We start from the raw sequence: 17,804 nt of genomic DNA on the forward strand, positions 1-17,804 counted from the left end.
TGATTGTTAATTTCAAATTTTTATTGTTTCAATTTGGCTTTAATTGCTGTAATTAGCTCTTGACTACATCTTCTGAGAATTCAATCGGTTGTACCTAAAATTATGATTTAACCAAAACAAGAAAAAATAAGATTTTTTCTTTCATCAATTATTGATACGGTGTGTAGCTGATATTTTTTTTTAATACTACCAGCAGAAATATAGATAAAAAGCATTACAAAACTATTAGTGAAACCTTGCTGCAACGATACTCGATAAAATGATAAATCCTTCTACAACGATATTTTTTCAAATCTTGTTTGGAAATGTCTATATTCTAATGTTAAACTGCTGCCCCACGATATCCCTTGATATTTTTTCTTGGTCCGCAGAGTATCGTTATATTCAGGTTTCATTGTATTTTTTGAAATCATGGTGTCATTTTGTAGGGCTTTATGTCAGATATTTTTTAAAAATTCTTGATAGATTTCTTTCAGTCGTATTCATTTCCTCAAACAATCATTTCAATCTACCAAATCAATGTTGTTGAGCATATTCAGTTCATAACAATACAAAAAATGATAAATAAATTGAAATATATATTTTTTCAAATTTTTGTAACTCTACACATTCTTACGCATGTAAAACATTCTGTTGTGTGTCATGTTATACAAATACAAGGCCACAACAGGCAAAATATACCAACGAGGTGGCTGAAAAAAAGATGCTGATAACATATACGGATGTGATATATTTCTAAAATACAGCAACCCAATTAAAAATGCAATTACAAAACTAGAAACAAGATATATACATGATAAAATATTATACGATGCCCATAAAAAATTTGTGGTGGTCTTATAAAGATAGATGAGCTTGTAATACACTAAGAAGGGGCTCCAGAGCATTAAAGGTACTAACTAGACTTATGACAGCAATAAAATTAAAAGTGCAAATAGTAATACATATTTTTAGTTGAATATCATTCATGTGATATTGGATGGTTTTTGGTTTTAAATGAAATCTGTGATAATCTTATAATACGAAACGTCCTTTTTACTTTGTATTTTGAACATCGCTTGACCTCTGACATCTTTTGTGATCTTATCATGAAAAAGTACAGCACATTGCCCTCTGAACAACTGCTGTGTGTTGAATACTTCATGAAGTTATGAATATATAGAGTTGACTGGATCTAATGAATATATATGGGGTGCTTTTTAAACAGCATCATTGTTAACATTCAGATAATGAAAGTTCTTTTGACAACCCTCAATCTCTTTGAAAGTTGTTTTTTCCTAGTGTGTTGAAGTCAAATTTATGCTGTCAAATTTGAATCACACGCTCTTAAAATTTTTAACCACGACTTGAAAAACATCAACATCAGCTTTGTGTTCCCCAGATCTATTTCCAATTTCAAAAATATGCTTATTGAATAAAATTCTAAATAATTAAATGTTTTGGTTTCAAAACTTCCATAGGCAGTGGTAGGTGTCTTGACAGGTGACTGAAACCAGTGCCCCAAATTATTTTTTGAAAGGCTTTCATTTATTATATTATTTATTTCTTCAAAATTCTGGGTTTTTATCAATTTTGTAATAATTTCTTTCATCAATTCTCGCATTGTTTTGCATTAATTATTGATTTATGTACATATTTCCATCGTTAATTTAAAATTTTGAAACTAATCTTTCTTAAAATATTTATTTTCTATTAAAAAAAGCAATTATTTTATTCATAAAATAAAAACAGAACTTATAGGTTAAGAGCCCCTATTTAAACTGTTTTAAATTTTTCCACACTCTGAGCATAAATGAAAGCTTGCGAAGTTATCAAAACAATAATAGTAATCTAACATATCTATAAATCTAATAATAATGTCAGTGGATAAAGGAACCAAATCAAAGTTTGGAAAATTATTACAAAACCTAATAAATGTAATTATGGTACTTGAAACTAATCATTTCTTCAAAATTACAATTCGTTGGAAAAAGGAAGAAAAATCGTTCAAGTAGACTCTGAAAAAGTATTGTCGCTGAAAAAATTATTTATATTGCATAAATCTTTTTTTTTAGTTTATAAAAAAATATTTATATTTATAAATCTCTTTTTTTTTTTTTTTACAATGCAGGAAATCGGACTTCCCCCCCCCCCCTACTCCCATTTTTGCCTGTAGGGTTGGTTTGCGTTTAGACGCACATTTTTTAATCCGCGATTGAACAGTGGAATGACCAGTTTTAACATGCACTCCTAACCATACACTTTTTTTGCCTTTACACACATACTCTTGAAGGTGGTTCTGAATTTGTTCACAGCTGTCGCACGCTCAAAAGCATTCATGTAAAGGGGCCTTAACTTTCTTCTTGGTCAACAAGGGCGCTACACAAAATATCATTGCTTCATGTGCCTATGGGATAGCAGAGTCTAACAATACCACTGTATAGGAAAAGGGGGATCTACTAGAGAGAACATTGTTGAAGAAAGAAATGTCGTTTGTGAACCTGAAAACTTAGCCAGGCAAGGCAGAATCATCTCGCTTCTGTTGTGTATAAAGCTAGGCTTAATTGAACAGTTCATGAAAGTTCTTGATCACAAGATAGCCCTTTGTTTGCATACATAGGACAGAAAATGCATGGAATAAGTACAGAAAAACTTGAAGCTGGAATTTTTGATGTTCCTCAAATCAGACAGCTCATAAATGATTTTCATCTTGTAGATTCCATGAATGAGACAGTGTGGACCTCATTTGTCCTTGTTGTCAAGAAATTTCTTGGCAACCACAAGGCTGAAAACTGTTGAACTAGTTAGCAGCATTCTCAACCACTTTAGAGACCTTAGTTATAATATGAGTATAAAGATTCATTACTTGCACAGCCACTTCGACCGTTTCCCCAAAAATCTAGGTGATACTAGTAGGAACAAGGTGAATGATTTCACCAGCACATAAAATCAATAGAAGATCAATACCAGGGCACATGGGATACTCATATCTCACCCCGGCAGGAAAGGTGACATAACTCAAAAAATCTAAAATTGCAGAATAACGAAAATAAACTTCACTTTTTCAGTACGAAAGGCTGTTTACTAGAACAAAACTTTTGCTGCTTAGTGGCCAGTTTTGTAGTTACAGGAATGTCAATATTACTGACTTGTAAAGAAAAGAATTATTGTTTTGAATATGGAGTTAACCAAAATTCATAAATTTTTGAGTTATGTCACTTTTCTTGCCGGGGTGCGATATGAGTGTAGACTGTTGGAATCTGTAAAGAGACAGTGTAAACAAAGTTCACTCAAGAATTCCAAACAAAAGAAGCTTTTGGAGTGGGGAAAAATAACTTTTCCTGTTTTTTTCATTTCTGGTTTTTAATTAAGCTATTAATATTTACAGGAGTGTTGTTGTGTCTTTTTCAATCAATTAAAATGATAAAAATTAATTAAGCAATTTTTTTTCTTCAATTTAACGCCTATACCCTGAACGTAATTTAATGTGTTAACGTGAATAACGCTGTTTTCATATCTCACAAACAAGAGCTGATGGGCAAAAACTAATGTCATATTCATTTGAGCACATGAAATACACATAAAGTCAGTTAAAAAAAACCCGGCACCAAAATCAGTGTTGCACATTGTAATCTGTGTCATTACATTTATATAACACAACTATTTTGACGTCATTATACAATTGTATGAGAAATTATAAAATTGTTTGCCTGTTGTGTGCAACAACTTGAAAACAAAAATGACAGAGTTGCAATGACGACACCTCACATTCTTTCTGCTAGTAAATTGAGTATTAGCTCCAAACGTAAAATCTTTTGACTGCTCCAGCTGGGATGGGGAGGGTTGGAGCCCTAAAAATTGAGGTAACTTGATCTTCCCAACAATTTTTTGTAAAGCATACCCTCAATAATTCATAAACATACAAAGCAATGCAAGTACTCTTCCCCCACCTGCATGTTTTATCAAATTCCTTATATATACGAAAAGTCTGGTATCCCTAATAACCCTTCATTGTTTTGCTTAATCAGAACCCCTGAGTTGGAGGGGGTTTCACTTGAGTGTGTCATGGAGCAACTTACATTCCGAAATTTATAAATCAATGAATAATAATCATTGTAAATTCAAACATAATATTTTTCATGGGATTGGGACCCCAGGGGCCCCCATTTCCCTAAAAACCATCATATGGCAATATTTCAAAACAGGCAACCAGGACTGTCCTGGGAAATACAAGATGTATGGTCACATTATGTATAACACATCTATAAAAATGAAAATATAGCTAGAAAACAAAAACAATAAACACAGAAACAAAAAAGGAGGGAAGAAAAGAGAGTAATATATACAACAAATAGGTTGAGTTATGGTTTTTGCACAGATAATGCTATTTATTGGTGAATCTGGAGTATGCAATGAAGTTAGTACATAATTATGATTTGAAAAGAAAAATAACACATTAATAACATTTCATTAAGTGTAGACAATGACCATAGGAATATGAATGTATCAATTATTATAATTATACTTTATAACTCAAAAATTTTGTACATATATGCGCTCGCACATATCTATATACCAGGATTTTAAAAACAGCTTTCAATGTTGTTTATCATCATCATTCTTTGATGGCCCATGTGGAAAAAGCCTAGGCAAATTTTGCCCATTACGCTAACACCAAGTAGTGTAACATGAGTTGTGGATCATGTAGATATGAAGAAATGTCATTCTGTAGAAATTTCCCAGAGTTTGCAACAGTGTTGGGAATGAAAGGCATAGTATCTGTTACCATTTTACTGAATCCCTGTACGTGGGATATTATAGTAAACTACAACCAATAAAGGCCATATCTAAATAAATGAGGAGGCTGCTCCTGTCTGCGATACCCTTTTAAGAAAAGGAACAGAGGAGGTCCCCAGGGATATGGCCAAGAACTGAACATGAAGTTATTGGGAAAATAACACAAACGAGTTCAAATTTGAGCAGAGAATTGATACTCACACCATGAGTTCAGGTGTTTAGTATAATTTAAAAAAATTTTCAAGTTGTAAATGCTCGCTGTATTTACTACTTCACTTAGTGTCACCTGATGATCACCAAAGTAGTTCCTTCTCAAGATAGAGGAGGCGAGACATCATCCCACATAGTGGAGTGGAGTTTCATCTTCCTCTCCACACACAGGACAAATAGGTGAATCTGCATAGCCACAGTTGTGTAGGTGTTTCGCTAGGTTAGCATGACCAGTGATGAACTGTATAACCTCTCAAATCTATTTTCTATTCACTGAAATAATTTTTGGGCAATATTCGGTTGGGTTCCCAAGGCCAGCTTGGCCTGTCTGCAGTTCTGCCTCGAGTTCAATTGCCAATAATGTTTACTTTCAATTCATTGTTTGACATCTCCTTTTATGGTTGATATTGAAACAGGATAGAAAGGTTCATTTCCAGATAGCTTCAGGTTCACTGCCTCTTTGGCTATCTGGTCTTCAAGTTCATTTCCCTGGAAATTTACATTAAATGTTGTTTATGGTAAATAGGTAATTCTTGAGCCATGTTTTTAACAAAGGAAGAGATGTAGAACAAAGAACACATCCTTTGGGAGGTTGTTATTAAATTTTGGGATGAGAAATAAGTCAAATGGTTTTTCTTTATCGTTTTATATATCAGAGGAATTTGCAGAGTATTACTGAACCTGTTTGATGATCTAAATGTATTTAAAGGTATGCAAATCTGATTTTTTTTAAGGAGAATTATAGATTTATAACAGAACAAATATCTCAGTGAAAGTATATTCAAATCATGAAAAGGTTCATGTATAGGGTTGGTGAATTGCTAGTAATAGATCTAATTATTCTTTTTGTATTTGCGCAATAGGATGAATGGTACTAATGTAATCACTGCCCCAGATAGTGAGGCCATACAATAAATGTGAGTGAAAAAACAAGTAGTAAAATGATAGTAGAAAAGAAAGGTTTACGTTGTCCTTGATGTGATAAAATTCGTAGAGACTGAAACTAAGTTTTGACTGAACATACTTCATATGTGATTTTCATTGTAAATTTCTGTCAATGTAGACACCAAGATATTTGGTGGATGTTTACACTAGTGGCAAGCAGGTACAGTGTGAGTTAAAAAGGCAGTTATGGAAAATGAGGTGGTAGTTAGAATTGGTATTATTCTGCAAAGAGAAATTCATATTTTTTTATTAACTTATGTATATGTAATTATTATATATTATTTATTTATGAGTACACACCTATTTCTGCAAAATTATTTACCAGCATTACTTGGGAAGAACTGTTTATTGTTCATACTACTATGTACTTCACCGGCTTAGCAAAATTAATAAAACTAATTTGAGTTACTAAGTTCTGATGCATTCTATACCTCATTCTTGTTTTGATTCGTCCCATACCTGCTCAATTGTGTTGAGACATGACTGACTCAACACAACACCAATGAAGCTAGAGATCACATAACTTTATTCATCCGACATAAGAAATATATCCCATATGAAAAAGAGTCTATACCCTACAGATATAAATAAATTCCTTATGTTCATCCCCGGCACATCAGACAGAATGTGTTACATGACCAAACATAGAGTTGCCATGCCCGAGGATGGGACAGATAAAGTTATGTTAGCTCTAGCTTCATTGGCCTTGATTTGAGTCGACTGTGGTTGATATCAGGACTCTTGTGCAAATTATAACAATCATTTCACACCTAAATCTTTGTACTACTTTATGACAGCTGCACTTCTGTGGTATGTAGAAGTTTATGAAAAGAACTTTAAAAGGAGAAAAAAAAGTTGCTATATTTTTCCAAGTTAATTGGAAGGAAAACTGGGAGATTTCATTAAAATAAAAGACATCTGGCAACAGTGATAAAAAATTGAGTGGCATATGCAGAACATTTTAAGTGAGAGAGTTGAACATGTAAGATTTTTTTGTCTTAAAATCTGTACTGGTTAGGCAAAGGTTGGCTATCACTGATCTAGCATGATTATGTATTTATTCCCCCACCTCATAATGGTGGTGATAACAAAAAAAAAGGTTTAAGACCAAACTAGCAGAAAATGCCTAAGACCAGAAACCATCTACTGCTGAGTACTGATACACCAAAGTGTCTTGACAATCATTGGTAGATAGTGTATAAATTCTTACACACATGTCTCTCTGTTTTAATTAATTTTAACAACCTTTTTGTTGCTTAGTTAAAACAACATATTCATTAGAAAAGACGTCTCAAATTTTAAAAACTTGATTGTAATTTGTAAATTATGCATATAGTTTTTTTCACATAAAATTTTGTGTTTATTTTGATGGTGAATCAAATGATTTAAAATAGCCACAGTCATATTTCCAACCTGAAAAAAAATAAATTATAATTTCTTCTGCATTTAAATCTTTGTGAATTATGCTATATTTACATACACATTTTTTTTCAGCTATATGCCCCTCTAAACATCTTCATTGCTTTAGTTGGGGTGATAGTTTGGTCTGAGCATGATGAAATAAAATTGAGTACAGATGGAGATGTTACTCTTACCAACTTTTTGCATTATCGGCGAGAGCGATTAGCGCAAGAGCATCCAAATGACAATGCTCAGTTAATTACGTAAGCTTTATTTTTTTGTGTTTTTCTAATTTCATTCAATCTTTAATAAAAGTTTTATGAATCAAACTTCAAGTACACAATGATGAGGGTTAGAAAGTATTTAAAAATCAAAGTAGAGTGAGTGATCATTTATTCAATTGTTATTACTAAAAAATTTAATGCACTTCTGTAATATGATCCTTACTCAGGCTGTTTTCTTAACAACTCTCTCAACTTTTTACAACACTTAACAACTTTCTCAATTGTTGGTTGTAGACAAAACTTCCAATTGCGCAGAAATGTTTTAAATGAGGCGAATATTCATATTACAGCAGGAATATGAATATTCACTATATAATATGCACTATTATATAGAAGTTAATTTTTGAAAAATTACAAAATTTTACTTTTGTATTTTTCCCACATCCCTATATTCAAAATTAAAGTTCGTCCTTACAGTAATATGACAAAATAGTGACGAAAACAAACAGTGATGAAGATATTAAATTTCAAAGTAATAGAAGAGATTTCATAAATTGAACAGCAAAATACTTGACTTTGTACTCAATTATTCCACTGTTTTTTGAAGTAAGACAAAAGTTATTAAAATTTAATAGTTTACTTGTTTACAAACACAATTAACTTTATTCATTGATTTCAGCATATGAAAAATGTAATGAAATTATTAAATTTCACTTAACAATAAATCACAAACAAATAACACTAACATATATTAAAGGAGGAGAATATCAACCTCTAATTATTTCAATTTATATTTTTTGCACTGACCCCTCATTAACAGCTGAAAAGATTTCCAACCATCAAAATTTCAAAAAATAAAATGGCAAACTTTGAAACTAAATGTCTCATTAATTGTTGTCATATGATGATGAGATAAACAGGATTGGAGCATGGGCAAATGAAATGGAGCATGATGTTTAGTGTTGACAAGTGCATAATTGCTCATTTCGGTTTGAACAACCCACGTTTCTCTTACGAGTTGAATGTGGTCACTATCCTGGATGCAGCTAGGGTCACCGATTTAGGAATTTCCATTGATGAGCGGCTTAGGTTTTCTGAACATTGTTCAGCGGTGGTCAAAAGAGCATACAGAATGCTCAGAAATCTCTTCGTATTCTCCTAATGTCATTCTGCTTTTCTGAGGCTTAGTTTGTCCTGGACTGGAGTATGCCATAAGGTTTTGGAGACCATACCATTTTGGAGATATAGACTTGGTTGAAAGAGTGTAGAGAAGAGCTACGCATGCTCTTGTTGGCACACAAGGCTTGAGCTATGAAGAAAGACAATTTCTTGAATATGTTTACATTGGAGGAACCCAAGTGTCTGGGATATGATTGAAGTGTTTTAAATTTTCAATGGGAGGGATAGGATAGATTGTGAGTTATTCATACACTGCCAATCAACTGCTTCAACAAGGGGACACCAGTATCATTTAATAAGGGACAAATCCAGGTTGTGGTGTGTCGCAAGAAGTTTTTCTCTAAGGGTTGTTAATAAATGGAATAGCTTACCCCCTCTCCTCCGGAGGTAGTAAATTCTAACACTATTGACACGTTTAAAAAGAAATATGATAAATATGATAAAGAAGGTGTCAAGAAGCTGTCCATATTTGTAATAAAGCAACCATAAGTATTTTTTATGGGCATTGTATAATATTTTATCATGTATATATATTGTTTGTAATTGTATTTTTAATGGGGTTGCTGTATTTTTGAAATACATGACATCCATATTTGTTATGGGTATCTTTTTCTCAGCCACCTCGTTGGGCATTTTGCCTGTTGTGGCATTGTATTTGTATTTTAAACTGTTTTGGTTTGTCTTATTTCTACGAGGACAAACTTTTTCTAGGTAGTGGGCTCCATGGGAAATATAAAAAGTAGGTTTGTAATTTTTCCAAAAATTAATGTTTTTAACATGAAACTTACCACAATATGAACATTTACTTTATTTAAAGCATTTTTTTATATTGGAAGTCTTTGTCTATGACCAACAGTTGAGGAGGAAAAGGTGTGAGTGATGAATTTCTTGATGCACTGTATGTATATATATTTTTTGTACATTTTTCAGGGCTATCACATTTGATGGAGGTGTAGTTGGAAAAGCTCTTAAAGGCCCATTATGTACATTTGAATATTCAGGAGGAGTAAATATGGTGTGCATGTGTTTATTTTTTATGAAGTTACATCTGATTAATCCTTTTGAAACATTGGGAAGTGAAAATGGTGTGCATTTGTTTGCTGATTAATAATAATACAGTATAAGATTTTTCAAATAAAATCTGCTAAAGGGTAAAAGTTCTGACATCATCCTAACATATGTCATCATAAATGTATGGAGAGATATGAGAGAGACAAAACATGCAATAAGGGGCTATTCAAGTACTACATCAGCAGATTTTTAGTCTTTTTTGACCCCACTCTCCCCAGCAAAAATCTGATCCCCTCCCCCTTGTGAGAAATTTCGTCAGCTCTGCCCCCCTATTTCCAAACACAATAAGATCAGAGACGTACACAGGAGGGGGAGCACGAGTCCCTATGTCTCCCCGATGATCAAAAATTTATTTTTGATGGAAAAAATATATTTTTTACAAAATAAATATGGGAAGAAAATACCTTTATTTATTATCACTCAATTTCTGTTAATTTCAATGCTGTTTGAAGGCTAAGAACTCAAAATTTCCTTTTAAGAAATTCATTGTGACCAATGCCCTAAGCCTCGATCCCGCGTTCGCCTCTGATTGGAATTGCCCTTTGAGAATATACATAGGGTGGCAAGGTAGGTGAGAGTAGACAATTCTCCCCTCCTCCAATAATCATGCACACCCTCGTGAACCCCCCCCCCCCCCCCAAAGAGCATGTAGTTGCTGATGTTTCGGGTGTACAGCAAATCGCTCAAGGACAACGACGCATGTGATGCACTGAGTGGACATGAAACCTTGTAGCTGACCCCCCTATAATTGTAACAGGATATGGGTGGGGGCGTCTGTTGAGGTCTGAGAGGTCTACTAGAGAAGGTCTTTTGAGGACCTTCAGAACAGGGGAATGTTAGTTCATGTGCCCATACACACTAGGGAAAAGTTTTCTCTTTTTTCGCATTCCTAGTAAAGATGCCATTAAGGATATTTCATATTTTTATAAAGGGTAGTCAAGGATGTAAGCATCATTCAAATCCCCTCCCTCCCTTGTCATCAAAAGTCAGCAAATCCAAAACCCCCCACCCATTGATGTTGATGTAATACTTGAATGGCTCCTAAATTGGATATGAATATGGATTTATACTTATCCATTTCCTATCAGATATCAATAGAAAATGACCAAAAGAATTATAGAGGAGACTTTTTTTCAGAAAAGAAGTATGTGCTCTCTTATCTTCTAAAGTATTGTATGAAGTATAATGAAGGGCTAAAATCAAGACAGTGTTAAATGATCTTTACGCATAGTTTGAGAGATAGACAGCTTTTTCTCAACCCAATATATTAAGAAAATTTCTAGATATTATGCCAAGTTGAACTCGGAAAGAAAAGATATCAGTCCTGGCAGAGACCAGATGACTTTTCTCTCCGAGTTCACCTCGGCATAATATCCAGACAATATCTGTTTCCTTAACACATAGTTTATTTGACAGTAGAGAACAGACTGCATACAGCCCAGGCTCTATAACTAAGAGGCAATGTTAACCATTGCCTGTTAAAGGGTGGCACAGAATCTGAAAACTATTTTAGACTACATGCACAAGTTACAGCATTATTAAAGGTTCAATTACAGAGTATACAAAGGTTCATTTGACAGATAATAATTCTTTGATCAACTCTCTTTTGACCTTAAGGAAAGAGAGTTTGGAAGTGGCCAAACTCAGCCTGTTTTAAAGGTTAAAAAAAATTACACTTAGTTTCAAATAATTTCTTCATATAAGCAAAACTCTTATATGAGCGCTTGCAAAAAGTGCACAATTTATTGCAAAATTATATAGGGAACCAACAATGGTGCTGTTGGTAATGCTTTATTAGCCTGTGATCTCATATTAACCATTCTGATATTAAGAGAGTCCAAAATGTGTTATTTGGGAAATTAGATCATAATATCTTCAATCAAAAGCATATCGTTAGTTTATATTCCAAATCACAGAAACTTCAAAAGTTTTTTAATTAGTATTATTTTGATAGCAAACAGGACTGATTTATACTAATTTTATTTAGGATCACAGTGATCTTGTTGGCTTGGTGGCAACAACAGTAGCTCATGAACTGGGTCATGGCTTTGGCATGGAACATGATACAGATGAATGCAAGTGCCCTGATGATAAATGTATCATGGCTCCTTCATCAAGGTAAATTAAAAAAACATGGTAAAAATATCTGGTTTATGAATGCTTAAGTTTATTATTACATATTGTTAATCTCAAAAATTGACTAGTTTTTTTCTTCATAAAAGCTCAAGAAGTCCAAAAAATTGGTCATCTTGCTCTTTGGATTATCTAGCAATTGCTTATGCTCAAGGAATGGACTATTGCTTACTAAATCAACCAAAAAGTGTTATTGGTCCAGTTTGTGGCAATGGCTTTCTAGAAGAAGGAGAAGAATGTGATTGTGGTTTAAGAGAAGTAAGACTTTCTGCCTTTTTTTAATCTCTTTCTGATTATGCATTTATAGAATACAAATATAGCTTCATATGTCATTTGGAATATGATTTTTGTCATGAATTCTGCTTTTGCAATAAGGAATTAATATTTATTTTATTTGAATGATTGAAAGATTAGTGTAATTTCTGTTGAATAATCCATGGGAGATGCTTATCTTGTGCCCTTAAATATTACCAGAGAAAAAAGTTTTGGTAAAAATGCCTCAATTTTTTATATGTCGCTTGTAATTTTATGAAAGGAAATTTGGTCACATTGAATCTGCCACCCTGAGTTCATTTTCTCAACTTAATACTTTTATTTAAATTATATCTATTGGTTCATTTTTGAGTGCATATCTCCATGTTGTATAGACAGACAAATGCTGTAAAAATACAAGAGCCACAACAGGAAAAATACCAAACAAAGTGGCTAAAAAGAAAAAAAAATGCTCAAAAATATGGTTATGAAATATATACAATGTGAGGGAGAAGTCCTGAACACTGTTTAAAAATTCATAAAAAAAATCAACCAATTCGCTTTGCTCCTAGAATGGTTTTTTATACTATATCTATGGTGTTTTGTTCTTTCTCTTTGTTCTTATTCTTTGACGTCTATAGAAGAAGTTTGTGCAAGTAGATACAAGGTTAGTGTGAATTCATTGGATTCCACTTGCCCCAGCAAGAAGCCCCACTTGAAGAAGCTTGTGCAAGTAGATACAAGGTTAGTGTAAATTCATTGGGCTCCACTTGCCCCAGCATAGGGAAAACATAAGGAAAGTGTATATAACCTTCTTTATTCCTATACGGAAACAGCCCAACAGATAGCAATGTGATCACAAACCTAACTTTTCAATATGAAATCATCTTATAACCTTGTATGAGCAAGTAGTGCACCAAGCAATTTTTTACTGGAACATACAGTAAATACAAAAGAAAATTCCCTCCAAGAGACTGTTCCAGAAGCTAACTGAATTTTAAAAATCATATTGGTTTCCACTTACCCCAAATTTCCACTTACACTGGTGTACCTTGATTAGGTACACTACATTGATTAGGCAGCAGCTTTGAATAAGCCACAGGAGCGAAAAATTAACTTCGAGAACTATACGAGTGTCAGCTTTTTTAAAGGACATTACAAAATATGTATTCCTGCCTGGCTCTTAGTTGTCAGTGTTGTGACCCATTTCTTGGATATTGACTTTTCTATTGTTGATATTCTGATATCAGCTGTAATATCAAACAAAATCACTTTGGTAGTTTTTATGTATCATCAGTTCCGACAGATCAGTATTAATGCAAATAACCAAAATTACATCATCATAATAACCACTTTGAATTCACTTTATCTAAAATTATTTGTGTCATTTTTATAGTTTTGTGACAATCCATGCTGCAATTCATCAACATGCAAATTATTTCCAAATGCATCATGTGCCACTGGAGCATGCTGTGACATCAAGTCTTGCCAGGTTATATTCTTTTGTTATGTATAGAAATTAAGCTAAGTATTAATATTAACCTTTCCCACGGCACAGTAAAAATTACTAAGCCCTCTGTGAAATGCTATACCCTTTTTTTAAGTTGGTTCTCTTCGGGTTTCCAGCAGGTGCAAAGTAAGGGATGTAGGAGAAAGTGTTGCATTGAAAAATCAACAACTTTGCAAAATATCTGGATTTATTAATGTTAAAATAAAAGGCTTTTAAGTAGATGAGAGATCTTTAATTATTGCCACTGAGAGCATTATTAGCATTATTAACCTAGTGAAAAATTATATATTTTGCAACCAGTGCAACCTTGCGTTTAATAATTATAAGCTATTAACAAATGTAATGGCTGTATTCAATTTTTTTTCTCTTTCTGAAAAGTTTTTTGAATTTTTTCTCTTGAATCCCTGGAATATTCTGTTCTGGTATCTTATTCATTTCATCTGAATTTCACTGAATTTCATTATTATTGTAAAACATCATTGACCATTTTGAATTTTTTTTATCATGATTTTGATGGCTATATACAGAGATGGCATTGCACAATATAGCATGTCAAATACCTGGAATTTTGGAAAAGGATGCATAAAAATTTGGTTCAAGTATCCCCCAAGACTCGTTTTTTCCTAGTTTCAAAAAAAAAGTAGAGAGAAAAAACCTCTCCGAACTTTTCTCCCTTCCCCTTTTTTACCATCTATCAAGATCATTTGACCTTCAAAAAGTAGTTTTACTACTTTGAAGTGCAAATGAAGCATTTTACTGCATTGTATTGGTATACACAAAGGTTGTCTAAGAATAAATGACAGGACCGTATACCAAATTTTTCAATTTTGGGATTTTTATTCCCTGTGAGTTTTTTCCCCCTCTGGTTGCATACCGGAAATTATGGTACTTTTGCAGCTATCCTACTGACATTCAAAGACAGCGTCTATGAGTGTAATTTTGCCTCATTTTTACAATATTGTGAATACACATTTTTTGAAAAATTATAATTTTTTTTTGGAATGTCCATTCAATTTGTAAAGAGTTTTCTGCGATTGTTGAGAAAAAAACAATCTGTAAAACTCTACCTTGAATATCCACAGTTTTGTCATCTAGCTGCTATGTTTGTAGTCACCATTGTGCATCATAAAAATCACAAATGTGTACTCAGATTTGGCTTTTGGAGGAGCACAACGATATTTTTCCCACAGAAATTGTGGGTCACTAACACTCAAAAAAGACTTTTAAATTAACAGATAATATAAGAATGTTTTTTTTCGGTAATTTAATTTTCTACAAAAATATTTTCAATTTTTGGTCTTGGGGGAAATTTTAATTACAGTGAATCCTGCTTATAAAGTTTTCAAAAAAGCTGTAAAAAAACTTAGTAAGCGAGAAAACGCTTTAAACAGGAAATCTTAATGAGAATTGCTTTGAGAGTTTTCTTTCTCGAAGAGCCTGGTATGATAGGCTTATAACCAGGGCCTGGATTTTGATGACATTTGAGTTTTTTTTGCATTTTTGGACCTTTTTCATTTTGAGGGCATTTTTGAGGGCAAGTTTTGGGACATCTTTTGTCATTTTTAGGATATTTTTCACTTTTCTAAAATTATTTTCAAAGTATAAAAGGTGAAAAAAACTAAATATGTGTGTGTGTGCTACATTGAGTGATATTATCAAATATATCATTTATAAAATGCTTCAATCAACCCATTTTAAAGAATTCAACTACGACGTTGGTCCTGCCTGATAAAGGGATTCAATATAAGCAAAAATCAAAGTACTCATTGCAAAAAAATATCTTCGTCCAAATGTGGGAACCAGACAGAAGAGAGCATGTTTATAATTTGGCTGCAGTAACGGAGTGAAAATACAACAGATTACATTGGTATATAAACTTCAAAAGTCTTTCAGCGTTCATCTGCAAAAGAAAGCAAAGGAAAAGAAGTGCTGGATTCTATTAACGGTTTAAAGGCCAATGTTCCATAAATGGAACATGGTTTTTATTTGCAAAAATAGCAGATAAAAATTAATTCAGAGAAGAGTTCAAAAGATTTTTTAAAATAAAATTTTGAAACTTCAGGTTAATATAAAATTTTTTGACATTATTTAAAATTTGACAGTTTTTACCCATTTTGATTAAAATTTGGCAAAATTTCAATTTTGAAGTAAATTGAAAATTATTTTGTTTGTTTCTACTGCTTAATACAGGGTAGGCAAAAAGTCTGTAGAACTTTAAAAATTCATAAAAACCAGAAAAATAACCAAAATAAAAAAAGGTTTGCAGGGTTAGCATCTCTAGGTCACTGGAATTTTTTTAAGACGGGGAAAAAATAACTCAAAAACAGCCGGTAGGTGGCGCTGGCATACACAAGTCAAGGAAAAGATGCACAAATAACGAACAGAATGCCTCCAAATAATTTATTACAGCAGTATCTATGTGTTCCACATGACCATGTAGCGTATTGTTATGCTACATTCCCGCGCCACCCATCTGCTGTTTTGAGGGTTTTTCGCTGTCTTAAGAAACTTCCAGTGACCTTGCGATGCTAACCCTGCAAATTGTTTTTTATTTTGATTATTTTTCCGTTTTTAATGAATTTTTAAAGTTTCTACAGACTTTTTGCCCACCCTGTATATCAGTCAAAGTAAATCAGTTAGTTTCTGTGTACTGTTACATGTAAACAAGCTACAGGCATTCAAAAATGCATGTTTCATTTATGAAATATTGGCCTTTCAAGAGAGTGAAATTCTTGGGGGGAGATTGCAGTGCAATGCTTCGATTTTCCCGTTCGAACCTCAGAGTGTTGTCATCATTCTACATGTGTATGGGGTGAATTTTGGGTAATATGACACAGAATATGCTTTCTGGGGTGGATTGTTTATATTGAGTGAGTACTTTTTTATTCTTGCCTTCTTAGAAATGCATGTTTTTGCGAACTGCAGACTAATCAAACCAAGATCTGCAATCGTAGATAGTCTTGTTATGTTCAGCTGTGTGCAACAATGTCACAATGATATCTCACATTAGAAGAAGCTGTAGGATATTTAGAAACACTTTCAGATTCTGAATTAGAGGATGTAGATATGTGGCTATTACCTACTAATGAACCTAGGAACATCACTGGTGAAGAGGATATTGTTGAAAATGATCTACTCACAACAGTTCCAACTAATGTATGAAGAATGGTAAACAACAACAATTTCGCAGCAATGAGGATGAGTTGTTAGAAACTTCCGAAGCGAGTTCTTCAAAAAATGCATTACAGAAAACATTAGAAAAATGTAAGTGCAATATTCATGTGAGAATTTCAAGAAAACGCCAGAAGGTTTTAAGCAATCCAAAAAAAACTATTGCATGGGATAAAAAAAATTATTTCAAGAGCCTGATCAAAACCACAGCTGTGTATTTCATTGGAAAAAATTTGCATATGACCATTATAGACCATACATGACCATTATAGCATGTTTGCCATGTTGTGGTTTGCCAAAAAAGCACTGTATAAATGCTACCAATGTGACAAACGGGTCCATCAAAGATTTTTTCCTTCTTCTATCATGGACATTAGAAAACAAAATTTAATTTTCTGCACACATTTTTGTGTTTAAAAAAACCGTTATGTGTTATGAATATGATTGTAGTAGAAAATAGAAAATTTTGTTTGATAACTGTACTCCAGAAATAAATAATCATCAGAATATAGGTGATACCAGTTTTTGCTTTCAGCTCTCCCCAAGTGCCAATGTTCCATTTATGGAACATCATGAAAAACAAAGAAAAATTTTAAAGTTGATCTATGTATAGGCATGTAAAAGGACCTCAAATACCAAATTTCAAAACAATACGTGACTTTCTTCATAGTTCAGCCTTTAAACGATTAATGCATTGAAAGGAAATTAAAAACATTGCCCATTACTTAGAAAGGGCTCTCATCTCATGATAGGTGTCTGTTGAGCAGCTTTCTTTTTTTCCTAGAGATAAATTAGAGCTCGAGATGATAAATTTAAATTTTTCTCAAGCTTGTGTGCTGAACGAGGACTGCTGAATTTTGAATAACATCCAAAAGCAAACCATCTGAACTTTGTCACTTGCAAAAGCTAGTTAAAGAATTTGGGGAGGATGT

The 17,804-nt window shown here is 33.0% G+C and overlaps 1 protein-coding gene across 2 annotated transcripts in view; it reads left to right on the top strand.

Moving 5' to 3' along the window:
• The window catches only part of Meltrin (disintegrin and metalloproteinase domain-containing protein meltrin), a 143,662-nt gene that overhangs the window by 97,976 nt on the left and 27,882 nt on the right, over positions 1–17,804 (top strand). For both annotated transcript variants that reach the window (XM_089233569.1, XM_089233570.1), the window contains exons 9-13: positions 7,426–7,595; positions 9,666–9,750; positions 11,794–11,924; positions 12,029–12,197; positions 13,588–13,683. In XM_089233569.1, coding sequence (XP_089089695.1) covers positions 7,426–7,595; positions 9,666–9,750; positions 11,794–11,924; positions 12,029–12,197; positions 13,588–13,683 — 651 coding nt within the window. The remainder of the gene's footprint in view (positions 1–7,425; positions 7,596–9,665; positions 9,751–11,793; positions 11,925–12,028; positions 12,198–13,587; positions 13,684–17,804) is intronic.

The sequence above is a fragment of the Pholcus phalangioides genome, unplaced genomic scaffold (genome assembly GCF_987345545.1).
Source record: "Pholcus phalangioides strain wild (caught in Gottingen) unplaced genomic scaffold, Ppha-v1.0 ptg000007l_1, whole genome shotgun sequence".
Classification (NCBI taxonomy): Eukaryota; Metazoa; Arthropoda; class Arachnida; order Araneae; family Pholcidae; genus Pholcus; species Pholcus phalangioides.